This window comes from Atractosteus spatula, chromosome 12, assembly GCF_055471065.1.
Source record: "Atractosteus spatula isolate fAtrSpa1 chromosome 12, fAtrSpa1.hap1, whole genome shotgun sequence".
In the NCBI taxonomy this organism is placed as follows: Eukaryota; Metazoa; Chordata; class Actinopteri; order Semionotiformes; family Lepisosteidae; genus Atractosteus; species Atractosteus spatula.
Genome location: NC_142717.1, coordinates 44,884,470 through 44,908,548, shown reverse-complemented (window position 1 = coordinate 44,908,548; position 24,079 = coordinate 44,884,470). Strand labels below are relative to the sequence as shown.

General features: G+C 40.4%; 2 protein-coding genes across 2 annotated transcripts; one reads left to right on the top strand and one right to left on the bottom strand.

The window, feature by feature from the left end:
* The first annotated feature begins 5,974 nt into the window (after positions 1-5,974).
* agr2 (anterior gradient 2) lies at positions 5,975-9,966 on the top strand. Its single transcript, XM_088929359.1, has 8 exons — positions 5,975-6,020; positions 6,653-6,788; positions 7,314-7,377; positions 7,471-7,523; positions 8,127-8,203; positions 8,634-8,697; positions 9,359-9,442; positions 9,679-9,966. The coding sequence occupies exons 2-8, from the start codon at positions 6,665-6,667 to the stop codon at positions 9,726-9,728; spliced, it is 516 nt and encodes a 171-aa protein (XP_088785485.1). The 5' UTR covers positions 5,975-6,020; positions 6,653-6,664; the 3' UTR covers positions 9,729-9,966.
* A 1,915-nt stretch (positions 9,967-11,881) lies between these two features.
* On the bottom strand, positions 11,882-22,818 carry tspan13a (tetraspanin 13a). The gene is made up of 6 exons (XM_088929698.1): positions 22,239-22,818; positions 18,477-18,644; positions 14,802-14,882; positions 14,171-14,284; positions 13,473-13,583; positions 11,882-13,199 (listed from the first exon to the last, which is right to left on the bottom strand). Exons 1-6 carry the CDS (start codon positions 22,299-22,301, stop codon positions 13,125-13,127), a joined length of 612 nt encoding a protein of 203 aa, XP_088785824.1. The 5' UTR covers positions 22,302-22,818; the 3' UTR covers positions 11,882-13,124.
* Positions 22,819-24,079: the final 1,261 nt, after the last annotated feature.

Sequence of the window (24,079 nt, the reverse complement as noted above, 5' to 3'; positions counted from 1 at the left end):
CAAAACAGTGCCTTTTCCACAAAGAGAGCAACCAAGTGCTCATTGAAGAAGGTGTTAAAGAAGCAACCCGCATGCTGAGTGTTAAACATGACACAGCTTGCATGTTTTTTCCTTTGTCCTTTGTATGGCTGAAAGATCAATGAGTGTTGAAAAGCTAGGGTTTTCATGGACTCTCATGCACTGACTAGAATTAGACAGTCAATCAGAATAGAAATTTACTCAAAGTTTGTCCTTGCAGGAAGGAACCTAAGAATTCTTCTTAGAATTCTTCAAAATGTACAAAGGAATTTCCTCACGAAAACAGGAAGGCTTTGAAAGAAAGAGACTTTGCTGATTTGACTCCCATGCAGATGTTGCAGATTGACTTGAAGAATGCTGTTGCAAAGAGAAAATTGGATGTGATTTGCCAGAACTCACAAACTGTTAAATAACAGGCAGCAGACACTGGGATCTGATTTTACACGTACTGTACATGAGGAATACTATATGCCATTAAGGAGTGAGAAGACACACAAAATACCACAGTACACAGCACACAGTACATGTGTCCAAGCATTTGTTGAAGTGAATTAGTTTATCTTTTTCATTTTTTCATTTCATGTAATGTTTTGATGCTTTATTACAAATCTTAACTCTGTTATAGTCGTCTTTTTTCCTGACATTTTTCTTTAACCTTTTATACCACCAATAAATCTTAACAAAATTGAGTCGGGAATTTAATTAACAGCTAGTTAAAGTTAGTTTAAGTTTAATTATCAAGGGCTTTAGGAGCATTCTGAAAGGTTACTATGCACAGTATTGTTACTTTCATAGACTGAGCATTAGCAGTTGCTGCTTTTTAAAACAAATATAAATCTTATTTGCTTAATGGGTTTAAAAAACTGCAGGTCTCAATGGGTTCAGTAAATCTGTGGAGGAGCTGAGATTTGGGTTTGAGGTAAAAGTTCTCAAAGACAGAATTACGATCTCTTTTTTAAAAGTAATTGAACACCCTCAAGCAATGAGCCCCCCTCCCTCGTGCAAATGTTAACTGTGCTCCCGATATTGACATTTCATTAACATAAGCAGCCTTGAAAAACCCTGTAGCTGGCCATGCAGCTCTGCAAACAGCAGCGCCTAGACGTCATTGACAACTTACTGTAGCTCAGGAGCCAGGAAATCCTTCAAGCAGGATCCTCCTCCTCACATCCGTATTCTCAAGGAGGGGCATCTGACCCAGATGGTCTCTGCAATCTTCGAACAAGAAATGACTTTCCCTGCACCTTCACCCACAAATATTTACAAGGCTCTATGACAACTCAGCCTTCTGTAAGGAAGCACGCAGCGCTCTCTTAAGGACACCTCAGCATTCCTGCTCCCTGACGACAGCCCTCTGAACTGTCCTTCATTGACAGACATATTGAAATGACAAAGACACCCCATGTATTTCTTCTCAAAAGCAGCAGTAATAGTGATCCTAATATTTCTAAACCCCGGAACATGTTCCTGACAAATCCAGGAAACATTTTGCAAGAAAACGTTTAAGCGCAGCAATATCTTTCACAGCTATGCATCTAACAAATCTGCAATACGAAGGTGTGACTATTGAATGTTGTGAGTCCCACTGTAAACCACACAGCCCTCGTAAGTTCAAAGATACAACTATTACACACAAAAGCAGTCTGCTGCTTCCTGACTCCCAGGGGGTTGGGGACGAATCTCACCACCAAGTTCAATCAGCCCTGGAGACGAGAGGCGAACTCCCGGTCAAGGACTGGAGTCCTGCTGTTTTTCCCAGCTTCCACCTCTCAAGTCATTCGGTCTCATGGCTGCTGGTTCAGTCAGGACGTCCTCCATCTGTCCTGATCCACAGCGGTCAGCCTCACCCGCCATTAAGCCACGGCTAAAGAGGTTGGAGAGTGACTTAGCCAGGAAGAACAGTTATCAGGAGCTCAGGCTGAGCCCTGTGGTCCAGACATGGCCAGTCCAGGTATCAGCTGAGCCGAGCCATGTGCTTTCATGGCCGGGCCCCGAGACCTCGAGTGTGAGCAGGGTGGTCAATGAGGGCTGCATCACAGATGGATACTGAGGGTCTTACAGTGGAGCAGAACAGTTTGGCCCAAGTCCAATCCAGACAGAACCAGAAGGGTTAAAGAAGTGCAGCTCGTTTATAATTACAGACAACAAGTCTTCAGTAATACCTTGGAGAATGAAGTTGTCTGCACCAGGGCAGCAGTGTGGCCAGTGGCTGGGGTCCTGAACTCACAGCTGGAGCCTTATGGTCCGAATCACTCTTGCACGTTTGAGTGAGGTCACGTAGCTCCCTCCGCTGTCTTAATGGGTGCTAATTAAGCCATGTTAGATAAAAGCATCGGCTCACGCTGTATAATAAGTCTAATAAATGACAGAAGATGGTCTGACAGTGCTGGTTTTGTGGACCATGCTCAGACATGAACTGTCCAGTCACGTTTCTTCTTCAGGAGTCCACTGCTGCTCCATTCACACTTCCCAGCCCCCTGGGCACAACCGACGTTGTCTGTTCATCCGGTTATTGTCTGTTAAAAGAGTTGTGATGACTCAGCACAGCAGGGAGACTAAACATCCATTTCAGAGCGGAGCAGGCAGCCAGGACACACATCTTTATCTTTCAGGAAGTCTGCTAGCAGCATTATTTAAAACTTGTATACTGCATGAACTATTTTTATAATGATCCAGTTTTATTTTCCAGAAAATAAGAGTTTTAGTTTAGTGCAAACATCCATCAATCAATTTTTCAGCCGTTTTATCCTGCACAGGGTCACGGGTGAACACACCTGTCCATCACAGGACACACACAGACCTATTACTTGTTCATATATAAACAAATGCATGAATAGTTCATTGTAAATTCCATGTATTTATTATACATTGGCAACCACAACACAGGAATACACAGACACTTCCCCCAAATATATTTAAGGGGGTTAAAAATCTAAATATACTGAAGTCACCTTCCCAAAATCTACTAACAAAGGAAATAGAAAAGGTTTTACTCTCACTTTATAGCGAATTATTATCGTTAACGCTGCTTCCATTTTTTTTTCGCTTGCTCAGAGCCCAGTTGGAGCTCTGCACCCCAGATGTGGCCGTTCCGAGCCGGGGCCACCCGAGGTTCCCCTGGGGGCAACGTGCCAGTGGGGTTCCCCGAAGGTGGCGTGTGTATGGATCGGAGACTCCCCTTCTGGGGAAACACTATTGTGACCCGCCAGGCACCCCAGAGCTCGCTGCCCGGACCCGACGGGCAATGTGGACCATGGTGCGAGTCAAGGGGTGAATGACCCGTCAGATCAGAACAGATCGGATCAGTCACGACTGCAGAGCCCCGTCCTCTCTGTGATGCACACAGGTGCCCTGACTGAAAACCCGGGCCTGGCAACTCTGGGTGGGTCTAAAAAGTCATTGGCAGCAATCATTACTTCACTTCATTACCGACCAAAGCTCTACTCCTTCTGCCAAGAAGTGCACGGCATCCTTCACGAAAAAAAATAATTCTGTAATATACTGTACTGTAAGCAATATAGCAGGTGTTAGCCTTGGTGAGGAATAAAACTGCAGCTGAGGTATACAGTATCGGACATTATCTCCTGGTTTTCTTGACTTGGAGATGCTGTACCATGTAGCCATGGATTTCACGGTGTGTGAAAAATATGTCCACATCTCTTTAAAGTTCAGGCAGTGGTAGCATTAGTGATGTACTTTTCAAGGCATTTATAACTGTTAATTTTAATGCTCACCTCAAACATTGCAAAAGGCAAGAGAGACGCTGTTGTATGATAAGAAACATTTCATCTTGCGCATTTAAAACTGAAGCACATGAACTATGAAGCCAATCCAGCCTTGACTAAGGCACAAAGAATAAAGGTATTCCTGGCTGGTCACTTTATCCTTCACTCTGAGGCTCATTTGTGGATAGCCTCTTTGTGTGGACTGAATTACAATATTATTTCCACTCTCTACGTCTGTCTAGATAAACTGGAATTTAAAAAAGAAACACCATTAGATGTGCTGTACCATAAAGAAAGACATCAACTGATTGTATAAAATGGAGTGCTGTCAAGCCCAGACATATTCAAAAATATGTTAAGAGGAAAACTTAAATTCTGAATTGAAAGTTTGATATACAGCTTTCTTCAGCTGAAATATAATTGAAGGTTATTCTAAACCTTCTGCTAGACAGGTTATTGCAATTCGTAAACCATAAAATGTCATTATTTTAGCGAATAAGGATGAGAAATTCTCATGAATCAAGAATCAGCTTCTGGAATCCATAGTTTTTACTCTGCTATCCATTTGGATAAGTGGCAGATAAGGCAGAGGTGTAGTTGTTTTTGGCATCCGGTTTGGGAATTGGGTTGCATTAATCTGCATATTAATCACTTAAAAAAGTTAACTTCAAAAAGTTCAAATTTACAACCTGAAAAGTAAGCTGCCTACATGTGGTTTGTGAGCTGACAAGAAGGGTGTTAACCTTTCAGTGTGCTAAGCAAACAGACCTGTAAACCGGAAACAGGAACTGTATGGAAATCGGAGAGTGACTGTTTGCTCAATTAACAGCCAGTTTGGAAAGGAAATTTCTAGCTGTCATGGGCACTGTAATAAAAAGCAGTTGCTTGGCCTTTTTCTGCAAAGTGGTTTGTCTGACAGTTGTTTTGCAAAAAAAAAAAGTGTTTTTGCTTGCCAATTGCATTGCAATTTAACAAATGTTTCATATTGTGTAATACAGTACATCAAAAAACATAAATCTAATTTTCTGCCAGTTTTCATGTAATTCGCAGTCACTAAAGAATTCTGAATTAATTGCAACTAGTCACCTAAGTAAAGATCAGATCGAAATTTCTTTATTCTCTTTCGAGCTGCCTCTGGCACCAGTTTGCTGATCAGCAGACAGAACTCTGAAGTTTACAGAAACATTTTGTCTGGTGGCGCAGGTCAAGTCACACTCCAGATTTAAATCCAAATGAGCGTCATTTTACAGGCTGAAGAAAAATGTGAAGTCAGGACAGCACAAGAACAGCAAGGTCTCACTTAAAGTGACTGCAGCAGAGTCTTGGCAAAACATCTAAAATGATTCTGCACGGAATCTAGACCTCAATCCAGATTCAATCTCAGCCTCAGTGGGTCACAGGCTTCATGCAGTAGTTACCTCAAAAGAATACTGGCTTTTACTTTTATCGCAAAAGGGTCACTTGCAATCATTGTGTTGAAGTCCAAGCATGTTTTTATACTAATGTGATCAAGTGCATGCATTAAATTATGCAAAAATAAAACATTATTATATTGCACTCGTCATTCATTAATATTATGATCACAAATACAAATTGCTTGAATGGAAAGCAAAACCAAATGAAAAATAAATACTTTTTAAAGGCACTATGGATGTTTCATCTGTACAGTATATTACTCAAAGATAAACTACCATTTTATTTAAGGATAATGTTTAGTTCTCAGATTACATAAGGACATTATACTGAATACAGTGTAGTAATAGCATTTGCTACAGAAATGTTACAGAAAATCATTCGACTTGAATTAAGGTCTTCCATTGTTTGTTATGTAAGATTCAGAATATAGAGAAAAGCACATTTCAAGGAAATCCTAAGACTCTTCCATCCTTTTTCCATCCTTCAACCAATAGCAAAAAGACTAATCAGCCTATTGACGAATCAGGATCCTTGATTAAAGCTTACCTGTACTTGGTAAAGTGCCAAGACCTCAAAGAAAAAAAAAAAGTCTCTTACAATATTTAACCCAAAAGAAACTCAAATGTTCCTGGACTTAAAATATGCACATGCAAATCGCAAACTACACTGAAAAGAATAATGAGTATTAACAATTGAATAGTTTACTCGTCCTGTTTGCTTCCTGCATTCTTGCACAGGTAAGGGGCAGGGCTTTAGAGCCGGACAGGTGTATAAATCACTGAACCGCTGCTGTGGGAGATCTATCAGGACCTGAAGTCACCCTCCACCCAGAGCAAGACCAAAAGCCCGTCAGGAAAAGAGGTAAGGGTACTCCTGATCTCTCGTCATACAGAGACTGAAGTCTCGCTTGGGTTTGGTAAAGGTGCTGAGTTCTACAAAGGACAAGTTGGAATCTTTTTATAGCTAGTGCAATTTACTGATTCTTTTTTCCAGTATTTTTTTTGCTTCATTACATTGGTAGATCAGTCTTGCATCCTGGGTTCTGTAGTTCGTGAAATGTTTACAAAGAGAGATTATTGGTTAAACTATTCTGTTTTTGTTTAGCAACTGACATAGGATTGGTGTTATTTCATTCATTCCTTAACTTTGTCTCATATTACTTCATTGCTTCTAGAACGAAAACCCAGAGTCTACTTATAATACTTTTTTTGGCTCTGTATGCAATCTGAGTACATATTGTAGATTGCATAGTGTACATCTACAGGCTAAATATTTTGTTTTTCACATCCAATGCATTTCCACCTTGTTGGTGCAATTTGTAATTTGTAACAGTATTTGTATTACTCACTTCATTCAACCACGTGCACTCCGATTTTTAACATTCAGAATGCTCCTGAATGTTATTCTTTCTTTTGTACAGATGTTTTGCAGTTTTTGCATTCTTGCCCTTCATATCCTAATTGCTCATCTATTTTTTTACCTTTGTCTTTCAGTGGACTTCAATCATGGCTAAAGGACTGTATTCCCTGTTTTTGGTTGTGGTGGCTGTTTCTTCCAGCCTTGGAAAGCCCGAAAAACAAACGACGACTCCTCAAAAAGAAAAAAAATTTCCACAGACCCTGTCCAGAGGTAAGCATCTCTAGCCTTTTCTCATTATTCTGTCTGTACATGTAATTGCACCAAACACTTGGTAATATCCCTGAAGCAGATGGCTTCTATGGCAAACACACTTCCTAAAATAGTCTTGCACTGTTTAAAAACAGTTTTATAAGGACTGGCTTCTGTTAGCTTTAATCAAAATTCCTGAGCTGGTAACTGAGTTTTGAAATGAGAAAATAATTGCATTCCTTTGACACTGACCCCTGTTACCAGTATTCACTTGCTAAGCTGTTCATTCGCAGTTCGGCTGTGTGATTAATTACAATGCAGGCAAAGCGAATGTTCTAATGTTACATTTTCTCCTGCTCACAATGGGCATCTGTTCTGTGCTGTTTTATGAAAACAAGATCTAAGCATGTATTGCTACTGAACTGCGCACAGCTTTCCTCCATGTCATAATAGAATTCTTCATCTTTTCTGTTTTTCATGTTTTAGAAAAGCATTACAATCCTATATGTGCCATCATCCATTTCATTCAGACTCCTTGATTTGCAGGTTGGGGTGATGAACTCACCTGGACCCAGACATATGAAGAGGCTTTGTTCAGAGCCAAATCAAGGCAAGATTTTTTTTAAAGAAGTGTTTCATAAAACCTTGTAGATATACAGTAATATTGTGTATTAAATATCAAACTTTCTCCACTGTTTCACAGCAACAAGCCCCTTATGATCATCCATCACCTGGAAGATTGCCCACACAGCCAGGGTGAGACTGAAACCTCATAATACATGCTTTGTGCTTCCATTTACAGTATACTATCATTGTCTTGGCTTCAGCATGAATTCTGAGATTTATTGCTGCGCTAAGTACAATCTACTCTCGCATATCATTTAACTACACACCCAAAACTTGCACACTGACTAAGTTCAATTCATCTTATTTTAAGGTGCCCAGGCAGTTCCACGCTGTACCTCTCTGCCTGTGTAATTTTGTGCCATTCCTGAATACATCCGGCGATAGATACCCATAGACAAATGTTTAGCCTCTCTTCACAAAAAAATGAGTATACACTATCCTCATTCTTATCACAAACACACAACTGTGTAGGGTCCTTTGTTTGCTTAAAATGCAGAAAGGTTCCCTTGATTTTATTCTTAATATAGCCTCTTCATTTACAATTCTGTCTAGATCATGGTCTTTCATAGATTCATTCATTAATTCATGTACGCTGCCAGTCTCACACTGCTTCCTATGTTTGTATTGGGCGTTTAACCTGATGTTAACGGTTTGAAAAGCACACACTAGCAGCTTTCCTTTTGGAAACATCTACAAGTCCTCTCAAGTTCATTTTTATCCTTTACAACACAGCCCTGAAGAAGGTGTTTGCTAACAACAAAGAAGTCCAAAAAATGGCTAACGAAGATTTCATTCTGCTGAACTTGGTGGTAAGCTAAAAAACCTGGGAGAAATAAGAAGACAACAAGAACTAGTCATTTAATTAGATTATTAGGTATTATTTCATACATTGTACACCACTGCCTTCATAACCTTAACAGAGTTGGGTAAGATAAGAAGCTTGTAAGGTGGATGACTGTTCTACAAAGACAGGACTTGATTAAAATATAAAGATTCACAAAAAAAATTTAAATTAAAAATAGTAACTATTTTTATTTCTCTTATCTGAGATGCAGAATCCTTGTGATAATTTTTATTTTGTTTGAGCAAAGCAGGTGAATCTTTCTTATTCTCTAACACCTGAGAACCTTATTTAATGCTAAATTTAGATCCTTAATGTCTCCGAGACAAAAGTCTATAACACCCACTGATTCCATAACAAACAATTTATGTATCTTGATGTTTTTGTGTTTTTAACAGTATGAAACTACAGATAAGCATCTGTCTCCTGATGGCCAGTATGTGCCCAGAATTATCTTTGTAGGTGAGTGAACTACAAGCACAGTGTAAAATACCCCCGTGTTCATGAGAGAGGTCATCTGCTGTTTCCTGTTATGACCAGCATGTGGCTGGATGAATGGATATCTAAGCTACAGCCCATAATGATGCTACAGATAATTATGACAGCAGGGTTACCATATTGTGGCCTGATCTAGACTGTGTCTTAGCCAGATTCCACCTGGAGCTTGTATAGTTTGGCCTTCTTAAAACTCCTCCTTGATTGAGCTGCTGAAACAGTGTAGAAAACTTTTCCCTTTGAACTAGTGGTGCCAGTGGTTGATATGTAAAGTGCTTTGAGATCTTTTGTGACGAAAAGCAATCTATAAATGCAGTCAGTTGATTAATTCAGTTCAGGACTGAAGAGAATAACTCATAAATTAATTGGAATTGAATGTTCAGTGTACCAATTAATCAGTATATTAGTCTATTCAGGTCTTAAATGAATAATTAAGGAACAATCTAAAGATTTAATAAATAAGCCACTGACCACAGTTACCATAACCAAATTGTATAGCACTTTAATGTTATCCAAGTTTAATAGTACTGGAAAAAATGATTAAATTGTTATGTACTATTTCTGCTACTACTAATAAAGATGCTGATAAGTGTTAGAAGTGTCTGACAGTGCTTTCTTCCCCACACAGATCCTTCCCTGACTGTGAGAGCTGACATTACAGGGAGATACGCCAATCGCCTCTATGCTTATGAGCCATCAGACATCAACCTGTGTAAGTACCTGTGTAATTTTAACAGAAACACTGGCTTTCCATCGCAAAATACAAGACCTACAAATGTTATAAATGAAATGAAGTTTGGAATCCTGAGAGCCCTCCACCAGAACTATTGTAAAATATTTTTCTATAATATTCTTTTTGTCAGCAATGAAGCGGGATCATTTCGTAAACTGAATGCAGTCCAAAATAGTTTTTGACCAGTACTTTAAATGTTTATGTCTTTAAATTAGTGATCAGCAACATGCAGAAAGCCAAGAAGCTGCTGAAGACGGAGTTGTAGGAGCTGGAGAGAGCTGTCGAGCCTCCGAGGGTCTGAAGATAATCCTTGTGCTGGAGTGTCAGTGTCAAGTAGTCGGAGCGCCTGGAATGTTTACTGGTGTAATGCTAAGCACTGAGTACTGTGTGTGTTCACTTTCAGGGGTGGAGGCTTCGCTTTCAAAGATTCTGTTATTATTTGTGTGCCTGTGTTTGGAATGCTGAATATTGCCACATGCTTGTATAATAAATGTAGCTGTTTTCAATAACACCTGGTTGTCGTTGATTTTATTAATCTCCTTAAAGTGAAGGGAAATGTTATTGAATGTCAGGCACCATTTTCATCCAAAGAATGTAAATGAAAAAAGTTTTTATTTTCACGACAAAAAACTCTTTCTTTATATATAAAACTATATACTGTATAATATAAAATGAATTCATATGGGTACAGATACATTCATTAGCGAAGGCAGAACTTATTAAGCTCTATTTGAAAGGAATCGAAAAAGGAATTAGTTCATCAATGCATAAGCCTGTGCTCCAGGACTGTTACTCTGTTCAATGCATTTATTAAAAGTATTTCTAGCCAATATGGAGAAACCCATGAAGCTTCTGAAGAGTGAGTTATAAGGTCCCCGAGGAGCCACTGTACTGCGCCACATAGCACAGGCAGGTCTTGAGAACAGGAACGAGGACCCAGTCCAGAGCTGAGAAATGAAACCCTATTTGTGTTGTTTTTGTCACATGGAAACGAGTTATGAATGGAACTGTTCTATGTTCTTCAAATAAAAGGCACAAAAAAATCCCTCTCTTAGCATTACATATGAAATCTGGTAGTTTATATTTTAAATCTAATCATGTCACAGGGGGTTTCATGTTTCTGAAAGAGATATTTTGGGAGATCAGACCGCACTCACAGAAAGTGAAATACTGCAGTACTGAGCACTGTTATGTTGCCACACAATTAAACTGTACAAATAAAATCCAGAAAAGGTGTACGTACAAAAAAAGGTGTATTCTTATGCAATCAAGCCATGATTGGAGCAGGATCCTAGTCTGTGATAACGTAACTGAAAAACTGAAGGTTTGCAAAGACATCAAAAGAATTTAAGAAGGCAGATACAATTTGGTATCTTAATGCTGCCTTATTGACGTGTGCAAGAATACACTTTTTTTTCCAATTATACAGATATACAAAGCCTTGCAGAGATTAATTTTATATAACTCATTTTGTAGACAATGCTTGCTGTTGCCTAGAGTCTGTCCAGCTTTGACACAGAACCTTAACTTCCGCCATTCCTGGATATTCCTTCCCCTTCTCTCCACTGTGCATAAGATTGTAAAAACAGGAGACCTGGAAGAATTGCACAGAACCCTACAGACACCCCCTACAAAACCCCTTCTGTTCCACAGACACATAATACCCCTCCGCTCAGGACAAGGGTGTAATTGTGCATTGATTCAGGTCAGCAAAGACTGCCTGTGCTAGTTTGAAAGCAAACATCAAGTTATTACCTGGCTAAACTCATTAACTCAAGGGTAAGGCTTCTACTAATTGTCCAGAAGAACTGAAAACTATAGACAATGTTGCACGTTTTTGCTGCTTATTGGACAGTCATGTACCTCTTTTAAAAGACAGTCCCTATTTAGCAAAATGTATTCCTGGCTTGCTCATTATAGTGTGTCTTTATCATCACAATTATTTTATATATTGTAGTTACAATTATTATAAACCACATACTGTGTACATCAAAAATAGTCAATAGTCATCTCATTCAACAGCAGGTGAAAGTAACTGTGCAACCACACACACACACGTCACAAGTGTGTCATTAAACTGCAGGACTGGAATGCTCTGGGACTGGTGAACTGCGTTACCTGGGAACTCTGCTGGAGGGAGTTTTCAGGAACAGCTCTCCACTGCTGAGGGGGTCAGTGGAAAACAGCTCAGCTTGTATTCATTGTTAGTTCAAGTTACACAAGGAGACAATCAGCCATCAAGAAAGTTTAAAGATACAGAAAAAGAAGAGCACTGCCTATAAAGTAAGGTGTGAGGCACAGTATAAACTACAGCATTTGGTATAAGAATTTCATTATGCTTGTGCATGTAACAGCATGTAAGAAACTTAACTCCGGTCTTCAAAGGGACGTTTTATGAAACACAACAGAATCAATATATCAAATTATTTTTTTATTGGTACAAATGCTCAGTTACACAGGCTGAATTCACAGAGCCTTCTAATCTAACAGCGCACACGTCAACAAGTTCATGCAAGAACAGGTCAAGCACACATTCAGTCACAGGCAAAATGTCATATGCAGTAGTCATAGATCAAAAGTCAGTAGTAAAAATTGTGTCAAGTCTACAAAGGGTGTTAACTTACAATTAAAGATTAAACAAAGAGATGTATCTTAATTTAATTAATCTGACATTGTTTTGTTTTTTTGAGAAAAGCTGAAAGGGGAGTTACTATGCAGTAAGTAAATATGATAAAACTTAACTTTTTAACTCTGTCACATTTATTTTCACAGTACTGACTGTGGCTCAAAATAATGAGAAACAGAGTAAGCATTAAAGACACTAAAATACATCTGTATTCATGGTATAAATTAAGAATAACATTTACTTCATATTTTGTCATTTAAATATATATATGTGAGAAAACATTTTATAAATAGCAGACACTGAATAAATTCAGCATCAGCTAGCTACATGTTGTCTTTGTAATACTTCAAAGTGTTTTTCAGTTTAGAGCTTCACTTCACAAACTTGGAATAGCAGTTTCCCATCAGTTATTGCACGTAGTTGGTAATAAATATTCTCTGCACTGACAAGTCTTTGAATCTAGCATGCAAATCATGTACGTCTGCCTCCATTAGTGTCACATTCGGCACTACAGTAGCTAAATATCAAGATGAAAATGATTTCCTGAAATGAATAAATTCCCAACATATTTGCCACAAAGTTCCGTATTATACAAGAAGTCTATGAACAGAAATCACAACACCAGTTTCTAATAAAATTAAACATACACGTAATAAATCTGTAGATCAAGATGACCAATTGAAAATACAATTCTTCAGAAATAATTTTGAAACACTATTCTACACTTCCCACTGTTTTCTTCAGCAATACTTGGTTTAAAATGATCAAAAGAAGTGAACCAGGAATACATTTCCAGAGAACACAGCAAGGTACTAAAATGCTAGACAGCAGTGTGTTCACAGACTTATTGGAGTGTTCTTATATTATTAATACACATCTCTGTAATTTCCAATGACGATGTTACAGATAACACATCCAGTGGAAAGAATAGCCTCTTCCATTTACAAAGATCGTTTTTTAAGACAGGAAAAAATGTTAACATGTCTTCAATTCATATAGTGCATTTTTTAAACAAGGTATTTTATTGCTTTTTTATCACAGAAAAGCACTGGGATTTGCTCGTGGGTCTTTCTGATTCCTGTACCTATATGTTAGCCACACTCCCAAAATCTGAAATAAACACAAAACAGATCTTTATGGAGCAAAAATGACTTCATGCATTAAATTACAGATCAAAGAATTTAAAAATCTACTTGTGATTATGAAGACCGCAGTTTTAAGAACTTTATTTGATGTTTCTAGGGTTAACTCCTTACCTGCTTGTTCAGAAGACAACGTTATTAATTTAGCCAGTACATCCAGGGGAATTTACTTTGAAAATAGTTACTGAGTTGTTCTTAAACTATGCACTTAATTGAATGGCACTGTACTAAAGGCACTCACCTCCGTGAAACTGAAGAACAGCCCGATACCTCCAACAAACCTCAACACCTCCCCTGCATGCTCCTGGATTTTAGACGCACAGGATACGCAGGAATTGTTATGATAACAAGTCTGGAATTGAAAAAGAAAGATGAGATAATAACACAAAGCTTTGTGGATGTCTTACTGTATACTGCTCTAAGTATGCAAATACTGCATACTCACTGCACAGCAGATCAGGTGGAGAGGAGAGAATCTGCTGCACCGGTTCAGAGGGAAACCTTCAGACAGGGCCATGGCAGCTTACTTTCAATGAACTGGTCATTGTCAGGTTTTTGTCCTTTGAAGGCAACCCCAAGCCCAGGCAGAGTCTGAACAAGAGCTAACCAGACCACCGGTCAGCACATCACAGAATCTAACAATAGTTAGGACACTGGGGGGTCATAACAGGTCAGTGCTCCCAGGGATGGACATACCTGTACCTGGTGATGCTCCTTCTTTACCTTGTCTAAGCAAGAGGTGCTCCAGCTGTAGGGATGGCATGCCATTTAAAAATAGATGGGAATTAAAGTGCTTAATAACAGAGGTGTAGTTACATTACTGCATTAAGAGTTACTGCGGAAGAAGATCAGACTCATCTGTTGTACAGTACTGTATGTGTTGTTGGCCTGAGTCCCATTAGCATTTTTTACAAGAAGTGAAATTAAGATCGCACTTACAGCATCACAAGACTGACTGTAGTCAACAGTTGAAAACCCACAGCAGTTCAGACTTTTCTCAATATCCCCCTGTGTGGTTTGAGAATTGTTCCAGCCTGCTTCTAAGAGGTGATCCTATGAGGAAGACAGACTGTGAAACTGACAAAATTGCATTTAACACGTGACATCAGTGATATCAATGTGTTCTACTAGTTCTATTATAATACTCATCATGTATCATTTTTTGCTAAGGACTTTCTACTTTCTAGCTGCACATCACCTGCTCAGAATAACCAGTTGTATAAGTACAGTTTTATTCTGCAAACTTTATACAATAAAGTTCTATAAAGATGTATGCAAAAAAATATTTAAGAGACTTTAATTTCCATAAAAATACAGTTTTAGTCATTATTTGTTGACCAGTGCCACCTTATATTTAGCAGAGTACAGTATATATGTTACACATACTTAATTAAAAGACCCATAAATACTGCTTTCACCCTTTGGTATTTCATGTTAAGGATAATCACTCAGGAATATTGTATATTAAGACTCATAAGTGAAGCATAAAACATTAAAAGGATGAGGGACAAAAAAATGATCAAGTGGTTATTCTCTGTCTGGACTATTCAAATAATCAAAGTTTACGTACCTGCTGTTCCTTATTAAGTGCAAGGCAAGCACAGGAAACCGAAAACTGAACAACAAACACCATGAAGAGAATGATCATATACTGTTTAGACAATCAAGGAAATAATTTAGCCATTACATAGAGTTCCCAACCTTAAAGAAGAAAACAAAGGTGCTCAATACAGAGCGACCAATGCATGAATTAACAATTAACAAGATACAGTTCTTTAGAGAAACAAAGGAGCCACAGTAGCCTGTTGATGACATCATCTCTATAGCACTGAGGTGGCAGCACATAGCTTAAAGGTTAAGAGACAGGTTGGTAGCAACACCTGGAATGGATGCAAAAACCCACTAGTGACATCACTGCTCTTAGCAACATTAGCAACAGCCCCTAACTCTAGTTTTCATATTCAATACTCTGTAATCCTTTACGACCTTATTTGATATTTTTACATTGCCTCAAAAAGAAGTCACACAATGTAGCAACACTAGCACAGAAGGACATACAGTATGTCACACAGCTAATATTTCCACATTTCAAGCTATTTTTGGGTTAACAAAGTGGCCTTGTTTCATTGTTTGCTAGACTGTCATTTTACATGCCTGCTTACTGCACCTGTGCTTTTAAAAGCAGGTTGCTCGAGTATTCACAAGTCTGCCTTTAGCCTGAATCTGCACATCAGGGAGGCACTGTTTCTATTTGTAGAACTGTTTCACTACTGCACTTGTTCCAGGCTCAGAAAATGAACAGAAATTATTTACAGCATATAAAATAATAAAATATATAAAAATATATAAACATAGAGAAAGGGGAGGCTGACTCTTTACCGAGTAAAAAGTAAAGGAATGGATTATACTGATGTTAATATTTCTCCATGTAAGGAGTCTACAGGAATAAGGTATTTAGTTCTAATAGCTTTTCAATGATCAAATGTTTGATCTGCTACACCTTTATAGTAAAGCTTATATCTGTCTTCAGTGTCAAGGGAGTACAGCCACACCCACTGTGTACTTAAGATTAACTATTCCCAACTATTCAGGAGACTTACTCATACAATAAAAAACATACTTCCATCTGGAAGGCTTTTTATAAGAAGCAGAGCAATTCTGAAATGAAAATATGCATGCAAATTAAAATGGAAGAGATGTTTTCTAGAATGATTTTTCATTCAGTTGCACAATCATGTGGCAAAACAGCTCTTCCTGAACCTCCACTGTCCACTGTCTAGTTTTACATGATTATCAATGTATTAAATAATTATGGCAATATTATCACATTCAGTCGGGACCTAATCTTCACACTTTCAACTAATAATAACTTCAGAAGTTCAACTACATACCAATAAATAAACACACTAATGCGGAGCTCAAATGCTGAACTAAGAGCCAATCCGTTTGACTGCAGTGTCGCTGATATCGTACAGATTAGTGGACAAAATACACACGTGTAGCAGATGATAGAATGTGTGTGATGCAAGTTGGCAGGTCCCAGGACACAGGTCAGTGCTAGCGGCTTACGGCAGTAGCAGGACCGGAACCAACTGGTGGGAGACGCGGTTTCCTGGGGACTCTGAAATGTGGCGGAATGCATTGCAGAAGTAGAGAGGGTGTAGCAATAGGAGATCATGTGGGAAAAGCAGAGAGAAACAAAACAAAAAGTCCTAGTGGATGAAAATAATCCTCTGTGGGTCCTGGTCCAGTATCCCCCCCCCCCCCCCCACCCCGGACAGAGCCTAAAAGGTGCCTAAAAGTAATGCATAAGAGATTTGCCGCTTGCTGAATTTAACAAGATGGGAACTAATTTCAAGCTTAATGCTCTTCAGAGGAAGTGATATTAGCTATATATGTGGTTAGAGGCACGGAAGAATCGAAGGCCAGCGCTGACCAGTTGGACAGCAGCCGAAAAGGGGGGCAGTATATGGGGGGAACCATCTCTGCGGCTTCCGAGAAACAAGTGCAAGGGACAGAGTGGGCGTGAATGAAGAAACCCAGGTCTGGTGCAAACTGGCTCCTCCTGAACTTCTGTTATAACTTATGTCTTACAACTTCGTTTTGACAATAATCATTTACAGTAAACCATTCAAGCCACACTGAGTGCACACGTGGAAACGTATGCCATCTCCTAGCACAGCGATGTCACACCATTGCCACTGGATGGCAACTGCATATTGTGACACCTACAGTCACAGACTGCCAACCATTTGAACTGTCCACCCATCACCGCACGGTGTTCTCTCTGCTCCACAGCGATACTGTACAGGAGGCTTAATGCTGACTGGAGAAGAGGCACGTCTCTCAGTGCATGCCTGCAGGCCACCCAGGAAGCTGCAGGGCTAGCTGCTTTGGCAGGAGCCAAGAGAGCTTGCCTTATCCAAACCCTACCCAAGGTAGTGCTGAGACAACCGTATGCAGACATCCTGTCACAATCAGCAAATGACGCAGTCAGCATCTCGACCGGGGTGAGGTCCTGCCTCGCACACTGTGATTCCAGAATAGGCTCCGGGTTGAAGTAAACCTGAACGGGTTTAGGCAACTTTATCACAATAGATGGATTAGGACCGATAAAAAGTGTAGCAGGAAGTGGTTCTACATTTTTATTCCAGGAAGCAAAGAAATACTTTAGTTAAATTTCCATAATGAAGCACTCACAGGGTAGTGTGTACTGGGTTCTCTGACAGGGAAGGCAAGAGCATTATCTTGGCACCAAAAACTCTGTTGCAGTTAATGATCACTTCCACCTCCTGCATCCTGCATATTAGAATTTTTAAAAAAATATTTTTTACCTGATACACTGACTCATAATCAGTAACTTATGTGGGCGAAGTGGTGGCTCTGTGGCTAAGGATCTGCGCCTGTGGCTGGAAGGTTGCCAGTTCGTATCCTGCAGCTGGCAGAGGAATCCTACTCCGTTGGGCCCCTGAGCAAGGCCCTTAATCCCAACTACTCCAGAAGTGCTGTATAAATGGCCGACCCTGTGCTCTGACCACAAGCTTCTCTCCCTGTCTGTGTGAAAAGACAAATTCCTAATGCAAGAAATTGTATACGGCTAATTAAGTGATCTGCCCCCCCATGTTTAAGTGTTATTGAAATCATTCACTGTGTTCTGCTGCTTCATTTTTTGGGACTCAAAAGGAATTCCCCTAGGAGAACATATAACACTGTTTTCTGCTACTCTTATCCTGCTCTTTAAACAGCCCCTTAGTGGAAATGTGTGGTCAATCTGCATTTGAGACTTTGGATTTATTCAGATAGTTCCCTTGGTTTCCAAACACATACAGTACCTTTCTAACCCCCACAATTTGTTGTGCAATCTTTCAGGTGAGACATAGGGGTGCTAACCCCGTTGTCCTGGCTAAACTCCAAACGTACAATCTGGACTCCCCAAATTTCTCACTAATTCAACTCATGAGCGGCCTCTCACTTCTCCCCTGATCTTCTGTGCAGATAGCTGAGTGAACAGGCCCTCCTCCTCCTACATCCTCACCACCTTGGATTCCCCTGCATGAAGATCAGGCAATTAAAATCAAAACTAATTTACAATTAAAAATATGGCTCATGTTACTATCATAAAGTGGTCCTAAACGACATATTCCACTCTTCCGCCTACGGTACAGTAATTTCACCGGCTTTCCTGAAGCACTACCTACTGCCACTCCTATTATTCCAGCTGTGCTCTCTTCACATTAAAGGATACGAAAAACAGCAGGACCTGATGATGCTTCATGGCACCGATCAACCCCACCAGAGCCACAAAAAAGAGGAAGATCCCGACTCCTATCACCCCTCCAACCACCTGGAAACTGGAAACCAGGCCGAACCATTTCCCCCAGGCTGCGACCCCAATCATCAGCAAGCTCACCATCTGCAAGGAAAGGAGAACAGAGAGAACAGCACATGAGCACACTGACTGCCATCAGTTTGAAACACTCGGCCTAAAAACATTCTGTTACTGCCGATTTCCATGTAAGATTTTTAAGATCTCACTCGAGAACTACGGCTTGACACACTGAAGCAGAAGAAAAGGATTTCAAACAAGGTTTTCAGTACCGTAAATACTGAAGCAGCTCAACCCCCGCAAAAGAAGAGCTGACAATTCTGACAGTTAAGCTCAACCACCAGAACACGAGGAGAAACTAAGCATTTTAAAATTGATGGGGGAAAATATTGCAAATGCACGGGAATAACGTATAAGGTCAGTATACAGTAAGATTTCTCATTTACTCATTTTAAAGGTGTTTCTGTTATCTAAGAGATATGGCCCCGGAAGCCTGACAGAATGAACTAAGATATAAAAGTAGTTCAGGTGGGGAGCTGCGTCAGCATGCGTATGCTGCAAATGAAAAAGTAAAGGTTTATTCCATTGCTAAAAAGAGAAGAAAGGAAACACAATGTTTCGGCTGTGGAGCCTTCTTTGGGTGTGAGAAAGACAGGGAGTCAGCAGAGATTATATACTGTAGCACAGGAGAACAGAAGCCGGGGGTGTGGAGGAGGCAGGAGCAGGGGGGAGGCAGAGTGGGCACTCAGGTGGGGCGAAGTGGAGAGAGGTGAAGAGAAGGGTGAAGTCGAAACCTGCAAATGAATAGAGAGGATTAGGAAACGAGTCTGTCATCGAGAGCAGGGGGAAGGTGTGGACCATGTTTCAGGATAATCTTGGTTTCTGATGTTGGAGTTTTAAGAAGGGTTTTTCAACTGCAATAGGAGAACGCAGACGGAGAGATCAGTGTGATCATGGCCGTTAGAGGTGAAATGAGAAAGATATAAAAGGCCATACAAAGTAACTGCAGGCGTTCGCTTTAGAGTGTGTGACAATCACGAGACAGCGTCTCTCACTACCGGCCCTGCATTGAGCAAGGAATAGAAGAGCTCAGGGTGCAGGGTCTTCAGAGGTTCAACTCCAATCCCAGCTGGAAGTCAGGATCCAGCTGTGCTGCAATCAGGGGTGTGCAGCCCGTCTCCTTTACATACAGGGGTTTACATTACACAGGGGCTTTCACACCTTCTGGGCTTCTTTTGCGTCAGTTACTGTACCTCTTCAATTGCAACATGTTGTGAATCTCTCCCAGGACCGCGTGTCGTATAGCAACTTTCTGTAACTGCAAATTGTTTCTAACAAACGATCAGATGTTCTGACACCCATTGCTCAAGCAGTTCTGAATGTTGGCTGATTTTAAACTCCCCAAGAATTAGTTAGAGCAGAATGTTGTTGTCCACGGTGCGATATGGTGCTGTGAGAGATGAAATACAGGCAAATTAAACGATGTGAAACACCGGGGAAAAGAAAACCAAAATCCAATCTATGATTCAAGGTGAACAGTCAGATTTTACAACAAGATGCACTTCTCTCAGCGCTGAAATGAGACCAGCAACACTCGTTACCAGAACCTTGTCGGATCCCAGAGGAAATACCCAGGTATTCATTAATTATTCCTTCCATATGACTGCACGTTGCAATTTATATGAATCTGCAGCCATTATTTTAAAACTCTAACAGATACTGTACGTGCCTAGTTCAGCCACTTAAAATCAGAGATCCTGCTCAGATGTGCCTTCAGGCATCACATTTACTTGTGCACTCCGTTTGACTTATTTCTTCATTTGTTTGGACAATTACACATGTTATCTGCTCCCCTAAAACAAGGGATAAAGTGAGAAATTGTCAAGGTACACTGTTCTGTTACAGCCGAGCACTACAAGGCAGCGGCCAGGACTTGAGTCTTCATATCTTCCTGTCAGTCAGGAATATCTGCCCTTAGCACAATCTTCAGCTCATAAGCCCCAGTGTCAGGATAACAGATCATAATGACAACACCCACAAGTCATGAGTTCAACCGAAAGTTTAACTTCCTAGAACTAAGAAAGGAATCACACTGAACCAGAGGATTTAAACCTATTCTGGTTTTCATACCCCTCTTTAAGAAATCTCTCTGTAGAGGGAACCTTAAATTAAACATCACAATAAAGTAAACCCTATCATTATTATAGTTAAAGCTACTATTAGGCAGAAAATAAAGTGTAGGTCCACTAGAAATACTGTCAGAGCAGATCTGATGTGTGACCCTGCTGATTTCACACTCTGCTGAGGGTGGAAAGTTTTTCTTTGTTTCTGGAGAAGCCCATCTGGATGATGGGAGTTGTGGACCAGTTTCTAAAACCACATTGTTGTGTGATTTAAGTGCTCTAGCTGTGCGTCTAGAACCATACTTACATACAAAACATCCCCGCACCACGATCACAATGACACAAACCGAATGTAGATGCTCAATTACATATCCTCACCCGGATAAACACACAACTAAAATAAGGATTCCTCCTGCACAGGATCTAGAAGCCAGCGCGTCCTATTTGACGTCTTCTCCAATTAGAAGAGCGGTCCACGTATTTCATTTTCACTCGTTGAACCTTTACAGTCACATACAACTTTTTTTTTTCACGAGTTTCGAGTAGCATTTGTCAGAAAACATTCTTTGGAAAATCTGGAGTATTTAAGGATTTGTAAGAATTCGCTTGACTTTAAATAACAGATTACAGCACCCCAGGCGAATACATTGTTTAATGTTTAGTGATTTCGGACATTGGTTCAAAAACTACTTTCACACCGAGACTAATCACATTACAGTACCCTCGCCTGTTAATTAGTGACAGTTAGGACAGCAATGCTGCACTCCGTGATGGAACAGTACTTTGCACAGGTGTGCGATGTGCGATACAATAAATGATATCATACTGCGATAAAAGTCGGAATGTCACCTGAGCGGGAGGTGCTGCGACCTGTCAGGTCACTTTGATGAAAATAAGTCTTACAGAATGAATATGAAAATATTATATCGTTGCTGACTGCCAATTTGTAGGTTAGAAAAATAAATACAAATATACAGTATTACAAAAAGTATGTCAATACCGGATACCGGATATTAAAAATTAAACAAAAAACATTTCAAAAGTCCTTTGCTCTTCACAAACGAGACCAATATACAGTATGCAAAGGAACACGTCATAGGTTTATTCCAGGCTGAAAAGAGAGGAAAACACAACGTTTCGGCCGTGGAGCCTTCTTCATGTCCAGTATATTGTATATAATATACAGTATTCTGACTACTGCCTTATGAGTACTGAAACCATTTAACTTACTCAGACGCCAGCCTTGCTGAAAATAGGTTGCTGGAACCCCTTACGAAAATAAAATTTGTATAGAAACCTATAGATCATATTTATAGGGTTTTTTTTTTGTGTGTGTGAGAGAATCATTCTTCTTTCTGTTTCACCGAATAATTAACACCAACCACGACCCGTTTAGACCGACAGCTGTGTCGTGTTTTTTGTGACATACAGTATACAATACCATCGACACCTCACACAGACCCAGCAGGGGTATAATATCGAAATCAGCCCCAGCCAGCCCCGCTCCAGCATATACTGTGACACCATATGGCACCTTCTTGCCCAGCAGCATACTTACAACATAGAGAATGTTGAGGGCGCAGAGGGAGTTTTTCGAACAGGTGAACCCGCCGCACACCATCGTGCCCAGTGCGCAAATCCCCCGATACTCTGCAGAAAGAAGGGGCTGAACGGGAAGAAGAAGGGAAAAAAAAAACAACAACAGCAAAAAAAAATAAATATATATATATAAACAAATCCACAGAATGACAGCCCTCTGACGATTTTCGGATCTACAGTATTGATATCACAACCCGTCGCAGGCGAACAGCACGCCTAGCAGCGATAACACGGGCTGAGCATATGACTTGTTACGGGGGGACCCAGAACGCTCCACGGCGCGCTGATTGGCCCCGGCCGCTCACTCTCCTGTCATATGCAAATCTATGCGGAGATACAGTGTTGCGTTCGCGCAGCCGGCGGGGGCTGGGGAGGGGGGGGGCACCGGTCGGCCTTGGGTGACGACACTCTGTGACAGGTGAGGCTCGTCTGCAGGTCTGCAGGTCTCACAAGAGGCGGATCTCCTCTCCAGGCCGGCAGGGCTCAAAATCCAGGCGCTTTTGCCCGCTCTCTTCACTTCTTCAGACAAAGACAACAGGATCCTATAGAGGCGTACACTGCGTCGACTTACTGTACAGTACCGCTGCGGGTCGACCTGATTTCTTTCCAGGCTTATTTATAGGCAGCCCCTCTGGGTCAGGCGTCTGTGCTCTCTTCTGCGGCATGTCCAGATGCTGTAAGAGGACCTCACGAGTCGGAAAGATAAAAAAATTTAAATCAGATTAAATCAGACTTCATCGCTTCTTGTTTCATTTCTGAGCGTAAAGCAAATACTGTTGCATTCTTTTTTTAATGAAACACATTTTGGGACTATAAGCATCAGTGATCTACTGTAGATATCATATTATGGGGCCTAAAATCCTAAATACTATCATGAACCTTCAATGTCCTTAGGTTGACAGCTCAGTGAGGGTTCAGGAGGGTCCATTGATGCCTTTGGATGACTTCATCTGACTTGCCACTTTGCACCGACGTCATTAAATAGGTCAGTGATTTAAAAACATCAGTGTGCATTTTTTGTAATGCCAGTCATCATGGTTTTTGCCCCTTTTAAAAACCTCTAAAATTCTTACAGGACTGCGCTGACCTGCTGAAACCACAAAAGCTTTCATCTTTTTAACATTTAAGTAACATGCTACAGTAAGTCCTTATTGGTATCAGTTATTTTTTAACAATGCAGTAAGGCTTCAGCAGGAGAAGGAGCTGTCAGAGTTTGAAAACCCAGCTCGTGTTACAGCATTAGTTCATGTAACATTCATCACCCTATTTAAAACAGAGGAAAAACAATCAATTATTAACCACATTGGTGAATGAGCAAACGAACCTTTACATCTGAGGAATACTGCCTAGCTACATCCTGCTCTTTCAATACTTGAGGCAAAGAGACCAGTTCACAATTTTGTCTCCTTCAGAATCATTACAAAAGACCTGCTGGCTGAGGTTTCTCACGACAAGTAAATGCATTAAGTTCAAAACTCGGTAGTTAGATTCTTAACAAAGTCCCAGCCTGATGTTCTGTTCCTAAATCTGCCCCATGACTTTCAATTCCATCTCGAATTGATTCATCCTGCTGATGACTTTCAAGACGTTGAATTGCTTGTCTCATCCCTACATCACAGATGCTTTGTCCAGTCATACAGCATCACCATCAGAAATCTTCGATCCTTCAATGGAGGTCATTGGTATGTGTTCAGGACAAGCCTGCAAGCCACTAGTGACTGGACCTTCTGTGTCTCTGCACCTGGACTGGACCGGAGTGACTGGACCTTCTCATCTTTGCACCTGGACTGGACTGTAGTG